Below are 10,350 nucleotides of genomic sequence, written 5' to 3'. Positions count from 1 at the left end.
ACTTTCTTATGCCTTAACCTCACGAGACCTTTCTTATGCCTTAACCTCACGAGACGAAGTCGAGTGAGGTTGCATAAGAAAGGTCACGTGATTATGGTATAATTTACGCAAACCCAGAAATCGTCAACGCACCAATGGTGTATCTGTTTTAACCTACAGCTCCGCCCAGAAACACTTACTCCTTCGATCTTCAAAACTGAAAATTATACCATAGTCTGGGTATGGTATAATTTACGGTTATTGGAAATTATACTTGGAAGAATTTTACATAAGAAGCGCTGAAGAGCTATAGGTTAAACTAGAGATGTTTTCACAATTGGTGTAATTGTATTTAAGGTCAAGGCAGATCCTTTTATCTAAATGATCTCAATTTGTTATTCTTGGACTTAATATTCTATCGGAAATAGCTGCTTCATAACGAATATGGAAATAACGTCTTTCGTATTTGATATTTTAATGACATACAATGTCAACTCTATCCAATGGCATATAGAGAGAAATAAATCAATGTGAGATTTTGAGATTATTTTACCCTCATTAACAGCCGCAAAAATTAGTGGCATACGTAATAATTGTCATACAAATAGATCCGGGAAAAAAACATATTTCGTTGTTGAGCAAGTTTGTTAGTATTTTTATTGCCTAAACTTCACGGCATTGTTAACATGATGTATGTGCTGAGTTTATGTGCTTGTTAAAATTCATACATGTGTAATAGGATGGGTATATACGGTAATAAATAGAGTTGTTCTTAAAAATAAATAATTCTTAATTAGTATACTTCTTAAATTTGTTAGGGAGCATTGATTGAAATTGAATTTATTTGTTATTGTTGTTGTTTAGTCCAGCATCTTTATATAGTGACACTGATAAATCTACTGAGCTTTGAGAATTTACTCCTCTTAAAATTGCGTTATCGTTTGGCGTTTACTGCATTACAAAACATTATGCTCATTTGTTCATTGTGAAGTTGAGCTGAATTGGCGAAATAATTATTTCAAAAGATTGACTGTTATTATTGTGATTGACCATTAGTTGGTATTGCATAACGTTTCTAGAATAAAATATAAATCGGCCTAAAATATAAAAAAGACTGCTCCAATGTTTGTATAAACTGATAATTAACTGTTCACTCGCTGTTTACCCTTGTGTAGGCTACATGTGTTCAACCTTAGTACGCCACTGGATAGAAAGATTATTCGATCGAAAAAAGCATCATATTTGTGATAAATCAAATTATTTATAAATTTTGTTATCCCGATCATTTCCGTTGTTCTTAAAGCAATATATTTTAATTCAAAGATAGGACTGTAGCAATTTATGGTATGCCCTTACCGTTCATCGGCTCTTTACTTATAAATAAACATATTTACAGCCTAATACATCTTATCAAATAGAACATGGTGTACTCATGTAGATTCATTTACCTGACACAAACTTTATAGCTCGACAAGTAGATTTATGAATACTTTATATAGTTGTGTTTAACGTTTTCTTCACTCATGACACGTCGATGAAAACTGTTCACGTTCTGATTCAAGTTTAAAGGCTGTGTGTTTTCTTTTCTCCTAAACTGTCGTTCCTATATTTCTCATGATATTAAACATTGTCAAAGAATAAAACTACATGCACTTTGTATGAATATACCAGATTCTATCTGATAGTTTTTTGTGAATATGAAATATACCATATGAAAGCTATAAGGTTTATCAAAGTCGGCAAAAACAGTGAGTTTTAAAAAAGTTACGAAACTTATATTTACCTGTCCCCAACTCCATTTGTATAAATGCCATATTGTTTCAGTGACACTTTTTTCAGGCACCCCGGTAACTCTCTCCCTGATTTCAGTGGATAAACATAAAGTTTTGACACTTTCCCAACGTACTGCCTTCTTTGCCCCCCGACCCAGCGAAGGGCCGCGTATTTAAATGTTGCTCCGGCCACTAGTGCAAAAAGCACTGAACTTTGTTCAGATAACTCCATCATTTTTTATTAAAATCTGTAGTATTTAACTATCCGAAATATATTACAGTTTGTTATAAACATACAGTTTCGTCACAACTGACTGATTTTTCGATACCGTACTATGTATTTACCACAGAGGTCAAAATACATGACATGATTGCAATAAGCGTATGACTTTGGTTATCTCCCCTGACGTCCAATGAATGCTACGAATGAACGATTTTCGCATGCATTAATTCCGTGGGCTTAACAAAATAACACGTTTTAATCTAACTAGTTGAAAATTCATATCATAATTGACATTAATAATCACTTAATCAGATATGTATACATAAATTATATACATATCATTTATAATAGATAAGTGTATGTTCAATACTAATTAACTTGCTATGGTATAATATGCTAGAGTTTTAACCCTGCTTATTTTAAGAAATTATTTTAGATAAAGTGTAATTTGCTTATATTTTGATCTGGTTTAACATCAGTCTGTTAAACTGCTCTTTGTGTAACGGAATATTTATAATATGTCGTGCCTGCAACCTCTAAAGGCACATTTTGTCCTAAAAATGAGTGCATTTAATATCTTTCAAAAAAGCAAATTAGATGATTATTACCTGATCACGAAATGTGAAAAATATGATAAAAGTAGCAAAATCATAAAAGTGGTATTTTGACTTTTGATTCTTTCATATGGGAAAGCTAGCGCTATACCAGCTAGCTTACGGAAAGCCCATGATTCTACTCAGGTGCCCTTTCGTGCCTGATTGAATACACGGAAGGGCACCTGAGGTCTTCCTCCACAAATCAAGTTGGACCGTCGCCATAATATGACGTATACTGTGTCGATGAGACGTAAAATTCAAACAAACATACATAATTATTAAAAAGTTCCAGCAATTGTGTCCCAACAAGCTTGGGACAGGAACACATACATGTATAGTCTCAGCGCAAGAAAAAAATGTCAATTTAGCCCGACTATTAAGAGAGTGGCGTCGCGTCTATGTGCAACTTCATATCCATCAAACACTAAAGGCATTTGCTTGAAAGGTCACATATGTTTTTAAGGTCACTGAAGTGACTTAATTATTTTCTGTATTCCTTTAGAAATTCTTTGGATGGCGTTTTGCACGCCAAATGTTCACAACTATACTGATGTCTTTGACATGTTTATAAAGGTCACTTTCCTTGAACCGGTGGCATTTCCATGAACCATAACTCTGACATGAATCTTGACTAATATGTTGTTTTTTTATGGACATTCCTTTGTAAGATGAATATCTTTAAAAATTGAAGAAATTCGCTTAAAACTTCATCCTTGTCTTTGAGATTATATCAATAATTGAAGCACCGCTCTTAAAGGCCTTTTACTCTTACATTGGGTTTTTATACTGAATTTTAGAAAGTTCCTGGGTAAGGTTTTTTATGCGATATATATCTACATGTGTTAAAAGAGCTGGATTGAGATCCAAAAGCCTAAAACCATAACATTGAAAATCTTACATAGATAAACCTGTGCATTTGAATTGTCAAGATGTGCAAAGTGTTATAAATTATTGAATTGAAAATTGATTTTTTAATGATTCTGAAGTAGCCTGATTTCAGTTAAAAAAGCGTTTTGAATCAACGCTTTTTCAATATTAAGTCGTTTTTCACAATTGAAATGATTATCTTGATCTGAGATTTTGTACACAAGTCATTCTTCACCAAATGATACACAAACCTCTAATCTCTAATATTTAAAAGTAATATGACGAAAATAAATATGATTGTATTCTATCAAGTACCAATGAATTAAAGCATGATGCTGGAAATAATAATGTTGTTAATTGGACCTCTGAGGTAAGATAATTATTACAAAATACTGATATTTTGTTGCCTAGTTCGGTAGCTATCAATAAGTTTATAATAGTTTTCTCGTATCTGACTTCAAGATATATATGTAAATAACTTAAGACATGACATTTCATAAAGATCTTCATTCTTATTATTTAAACACTTTAAACTTATTCTAAAATTTTAGATTTTAAGAATAAGTTCAAAGCCCAGGGCATGCCTATTTCCAGACAAACTCTCCGCAGCGATGAGTTTGAATTCCTGATAGATATTTAGAAGGGAACGAAAGTTAGACGCTTTTTTAGCCGGAGCACCGTAACATCTAATTTATGTGCATTCAATTAATAGCTCAATTAAAAGATAATCCAATATTGTATTGACCATTTTTCTTTAGCAATGTGTAGGTTAAAGTTTATTAGTACGTATTTACAAAATTAAATTGGTATTTGTAAATACGTACATAAATTTTAACCAGCTTAGTGTTTTAAATTGTTTTTATAAACAGTCGATTTACTGATTAACAGTTGGCCGATTTACCAAGTAAATATGTTACGATTCATTTGAAATACTGCAATCCTATTGGACAAAATAATAATAATAATAATAAAAATAATAATTTCCGACAATATATAAAATGTATTATTTCAACTTGCACATTCATGAATGTCCGGGGTCCGTACTTTCAGAGCCTGAAAGGGCGGATGAACCCTCATTAAGCCTAGAATACATACATACTTGCACATTTTACATGCTATGTTTCAAGGCTTATAAAACGAACGTGACGTTTATGGGTTTGTTTGTTTTTGTTTTCCTTTTTTAAATCTTATATTCTTATTTTTCGTTTACAATACGGAAGTTATGTACCCGTTTAGTAATTTCTATAAATAGAACCAAGGTAATGACGAGAAAATTGTCAACTGTTGTGAAATATATATTAACTATTAACTATATATTAACCATTGTAGAGATTTGGTTTAAAGGACTATAATTTGCGTGATATATTTATTTAAGCTTTATAACTGTATACGAAGGTAAGTTTAATGTTTTGATTTATTTATTTTGTCGTTGTAATGTAATATTTTCAATATATAAAATAGATAACTTGTGATAATCGATTTGATTATAGTAACTTAGAGTAAATATAACAATATATCATACATGTACATCTGCTTCACATGATGAACAATTAAAAAATACGGTAAATATATATGTGTATAAACATGTATATTACATTATTTACAACTAGCAGTAGACTACCTATAGATCAAACTTCAATAATCAATAACCCACCGTCTCCTATTTAAAATCTCAGTATGTATTCACTAACAGTCATATTTCTGAAATCATGTAGGCATGAACATAAAATGATATTCAACTGAGAGAAGTATTTTTATAATATATCGATAATCCAATGCGTTGGACAAAAGAGCAACGCCCTACATAAAAATGTAGAAGTTCATAGGCAATACCGAGTTAGTTTAAAGTATAAAATAAAATGCCTTTTTTGTGACCAAGATTGCCATAAAAAAGTATGGAAAAGATTTTTGCTTACGATTGCATACCTGACACTGAAATAATTGTAAAAATGTGGAAATATATCAATTAGCAAATAAAGATGTCAACTTAATTATTTTTTAAATACATGTAGTTCATATAAAAACTAAAAAGAAAATTAACATATAAAATCGAGGTTAATCATGATTCTGAAAAATAGTCAGAACACGTGATAATGCAATTTTAATTTTCAGTTTACCTAGCCGATTTCACTGTCATGCCAAACAGAAATTTTTTAAGTAAAACGAGTATTGTATCTGGTTCCTCGTACCACATGTAAAATGCACGTCACACAATTTGTCACTTCACAAAATTAAAAGACATTGATGAGAGTGGTATATGTGAAAGTTACATTAATAACGACGTGATTAACTATGTTATTGTACTAAAACGTCCGGGTTGATAAATAGTTGTTTAAATGTCAGTTTTGTTTAAACTCCGGTGTTTCGGAACATTCACAATACATATTTTTTCTTCTTTTTTTTGGATTGTACATTTAAAATATTTGTTTTTATTTCAGAAATACAATGATTTCAGATCAGAATTTATCTGAGTTAGAAGAAGTTGGCTACACTGTTGTTCCAGGCGTTATTCCACCAGCAGAATGTGACAAATACATTGATGAATATAACCAGTGGTTAAAACAGTTTGGCGGGGGATGGCCTAACTCATCTAAGGGCCTCATTAGAGGATATAATACAGGTGAGATACTTCAAATTGTGATAGGTAGAGCGTTGGACTGAATACAGAAAAGAAGGAAAACATACATATGGCATCATCGCAACAACAATTCTCAAGACTTAAGTGTAATCAAATGTACGGCCAAATTCCTATTCCTTAAAACTTTCAATAATGTTATACGACCCGGGTTTGATTCCCGGACGGCGCAGGCCACTTTTGTTGTGATTGATTATAAAATCCTTTCTACGGTCATCGCACTGTACCTCTGCTCTGGCATGTACAGAAGTTATCAGTTCCTGGCGAAAGTGAAAGTAACTAGTACTGGTAAACTGCTTGACAGCATGCCCAGGAACGATGCGGGGTTTAATTCCGCTCTGGTAAATTCACTGTGGCTTATTGCCGTGATCCGGAGTGAAACTACCACCACCACCACCATCAAATTGTGCACCTATCAAGAAGATTCCGATATAATTACCCACAGATAAATTTACTGATATTCATTATTTAACAGATAACTTACTCAAATATTATTTAAGTATCACAAGCTTTACTTGCACAAAATCGATTGAAACATACAAAAAGTAATTTGATTTTAATAAAGAACGATTCATAATTTGGGCTAATTTTGTTATTCATTTGTTCTTCAATAGGTCATTTAGAAACGACATGGAATGTTCGGCTGAAAGCAAAGTCTGTATTTGAACAACTTTGGAAAACAGAAAAACTGCTGACCAGTTTCGATTCGATTGCTATTGGTCGCCCTCCTGAAGATGGAGAAGAACCCTATGATGACGGGAGCTCTCATTGGCTACATTTAGATCAAGAGGCGTGTCGTGAAGGTCTGCATGCATATCAAGGCGGTGTTTACCTTGAAGAGGCGTGTGAAGATGACTGGACTCTTCAAGTGATGGCAAAATCACACAGGGTTTTTCACAAATTTTTCGGAAAGTTTGATAGTGCAGCCAAAAAATCAAACCAAATCCAGTTTTTTAGACTGTCTAAATCCCATGTCAATTATTTTGAACAAAATGGTTGTAGAATTAAAAGAGTACCTGTTCCTAAGGGAGGGATGGTGTTGTGGGACTCGCGCGTTGTTCATGCTAATGCCCAACCCAAAGAAGGCAGGGCTAACCCTGGACGTTGGAGATATGTTGTATTTGTATCAATGACTCCTGCAAAATGGGCATCTCCCGCAGATATAGCTATTAAAAGAGAGGCTTACGAAGGAATAAAGATGACCAACCACTGGTCTTCTGAAGGTTCCGAGTTGATGAAGGAGTCAGCAGCCAGTAAAGCTCATCCTAGAACGTTTCCCGATGTGGCCCAAACAGAACAGAGTCAACTCCTTTCTGGAGTGATTCCTTACGACTTTAAGGACGGGACACCAAATGGACCACCAAAGCCCGTGTCAAAATTCTTTGTAAAATATTGATATTCATTTGATTAGCTGACATAACATTAATGATGTGATCTTAAACTAAACCGACAGAAACTGAGAGACCCACAGTTTTATTTTACAAGTAAAAAGATATATATGTTATTGTATTTGATGTTAATTTATTCTGTTTAGGTATTGTTATTGTAAATCAATGTTCTTGTAAATTATAATTATGAATCTTACCTGTTAACACCTTATAGCAAGGGTATCGTTGTAAACAATGGATTATTAAACGAAGGTTTATGTGACTATGAAGACTGTGTGAGGAAGGTGATGTGGAAAGGAGCAACATATCATGGTTGATCAATTTAGAATGTGTGTCATTATTAGGGAAAGCACCAAAAATCTCTTATACATTTGTTGTATTTTAATATGTGTTTAATAATGAACATTTTCATACTATACAGCAAATAATGTGAAAAATAATTATAGATACATTTAATGCTAATGAAGTTTTGATTTGTAATCTATAAATCTGTGCAATATATATACGACATATATTAGGTTTTTTGTGTACTTTTTTCGCATTTCTGTTGCACATACATGTATTAATGTATATGAGAAGCCCCTGAAAAACTTTTTTTCGAAATTGGTTTGAATTCAACAGATACCCTTTTCAGAAGCGACCCTGGATCTTTTTACATGCACAGTGAAGAGCACTGACACGTTGGTCTTTCGGTGTTAAGGTCATATCCGGAAAAAGTGTATTATTTTCGACAGGAGATAATTCAGAAAGGAAAATAGTTATTTTTCTTGCACGTTGCAAATCGACTCTGTGTATTCTATATTTGTGAACACTTCCTTGAATAGCTTTTGAGTTGTGCTTCATGCACACACATATGCTGTTTATATGTAAAAGAAGCATTAAAGGAGCACAATTTTGTAAACATCTCTGACCAATATGCACACCCACCTCTTAGATAAAAAGTTGTGATGAATTCCAGTTTGTGAACGAAATGGCATTAAAGGGGGAAAACTAGATACTAGTACGTGTTGTAGAAGTCAAGAATAAAATATATATTAAGTGTCACAACCCTAGAATATAAATCTATTGGTCTTGAGAATCAAGTATTTCCTTGAACTAATGAACATAAAATCAATGACCACAATCTTCCACTCATAACAAACCTCTACATCAAATTCTAAGGACTGTAGGCCAGTGCTTGTTATTGGCCAAACAAGCTTTTGAGTCTACCTTTCGCTCTCTCGATTGCTGTTTTTAGCCACTTACAAGATTTAAGTCAAAGTCCTAACTAAATGAATAGTATCACACTGATAACACTGCTACCTGTAGTTCCCATCCACTGAAGTATCCAGTTGTGGGTGCAAACAGACGGAAGGACAGACATTCAGCCAAAATGGATTATTAGGCCATTTATTAAATTGTTTAATTTGTAGGTCAGAGTGCCGTGACCCCTCTTTATGCTACTCTTACAGAATAAATCTATAGCTTTTAACTTTAAACCCAAACCCTAATCTAGTTGCTGAACGGACAATGTGTCAACTATATGCATCACAGTAACGAGTTACGACAGCATAATAACATGAAATAATACTTAAAATTTATTGAACAAAAAAGTATATGAAAACTTAACGAAAAAAAATACTGGTTTCAGGTATATTGAGAATATAGCATGTATAAAATGGTGTTAAAATTATTCTACAAAGGTTTTGTTAATTGATTATTTTCACTTGTACATTTGGAATACTAAATTACATGTATATATACTAATAAACATTAATCTACAACCTACACATTGGTACACAATAGTATCACCAACAGAAGTAAAATTATATCTGCCAATGACAGCTGCACTTTTGTTTTGATATTTTACAATGTGTTACAAAAATATACAATAGCAAACTTTTTAAATGACTAGAATATTTCAAATTACAGAAAAGTAAATAAAACAAGAGCTATCCATTTGACAAGATGCCTAAATACTTTTCTATGACCTTGACCTTGTTAGTAAAGCAAGGGTAGAATGTTTTAAGTCATTCAGTGATAACCATTGTTAGAGTTGTGTCTAAAGGTCTATGCAATACAATTATCTATCAAGTTTCAATGGAATAACTTATTGGTTCAAAGTAGGAAATAATGCAGTACATTGTATAAACTTAGTGGTCTGCAATGATGATCCCAACACATGTTTGAAGTTTCAAGTAACTTCAGTTGAAGTGGAGATTCAACATGTAAAATATCTTAACCACACATTTACAAAGGGATGTTATTAAGTCAAAATTAATAACTGAAATATGGGCCACGGACATTTACACAACTATAACACTAAATACATAAAAAGACTGAACACCTTCAGTGTTTGCGGATATTTTGCATGCAAAACTTTATCATAGATATAATTCAGTCAAAATCATATATATGACCCTCTGACAGTGACCTAGATTAATCATCCTTAATTCATGTTTAAAGTGTTAAATCAGCATTTAAGATTTATATAATACCTTAACCAAGTGTTACACAAACAACATTGTTTTCAATTTCCTCATCTACTTCACATGAATAATCAATAACCCATATGACCCATTGGAATTTCTATAAATATCCTTCGCAATTTATCAGTAATATTCAGTTGACAAAAAGAGTGGGACAGTCTATATTATATATACTTTAGGCAGTTTGAAACACAACAAGATATGTTTGTAAAACATGTATGCCCCCTATCAGCAGCCAATTAGTCATGTGATAAGGTTATTATGCATGACTTCTGACCCAGTGATCAAACAATTAATAAGGGTTATCAAGTATCTAGTGGTCATGACCTTAACCTTTGACCCCTTGACCCAAAACTCAATAGGGGTCATCTGCTGGTCAGAACCAATCATCATACAAAGTTTGAAGTTCCTAGGCCTAAGCA

General features: G+C 32.8%; 2 protein-coding genes across 2 annotated transcripts; one reads left to right on the top strand and one right to left on the bottom strand.

Moving 5' to 3' along the window:
- Positions 1-1,761: 1,761 nt before the first annotated feature.
- Positions 1,762-2,200, bottom strand: LOC132754856 (mitochondrial amidoxime-reducing component 1-like; the record flags this gene model as incomplete). Its single annotated transcript, XM_060745587.1, is given in 1 exon segment — positions 1,762-2,200. A coding segment is annotated over 1 exon segment (225 nt), but the record flags the coding sequence as incomplete, so codon positions are not given.
- Positions 2,201-4,812: 2,612 nt separating this feature from the next.
- On the top strand, positions 4,813-7,974 carry LOC132754855 (uncharacterized; the record flags this gene model as incomplete). Its single annotated transcript, XM_060745586.1, is given in 3 exon segments — positions 4,813-4,832; positions 5,876-6,057; positions 6,687-7,974. Coding segments are annotated over 2 exon segments (957 nt in total). The 3' UTR covers positions 7,469-7,974.
- Between the last annotated feature and the right edge of the window lie 2,376 nt (positions 7,975-10,350).

The sequence above is a fragment of the Ruditapes philippinarum genome, unplaced genomic scaffold, assembly GCF_026571515.1.
Source record: "Ruditapes philippinarum isolate M1 unplaced genomic scaffold, ASM2657151v2 ctg5902_1_1_1_1, whole genome shotgun sequence".
NCBI classification, from domain to species: Eukaryota; Metazoa; Mollusca; class Bivalvia; order Venerida; family Veneridae; genus Ruditapes; species Ruditapes philippinarum.
This window is presented reverse-complemented; position numbering and strand designations above follow the sequence as displayed.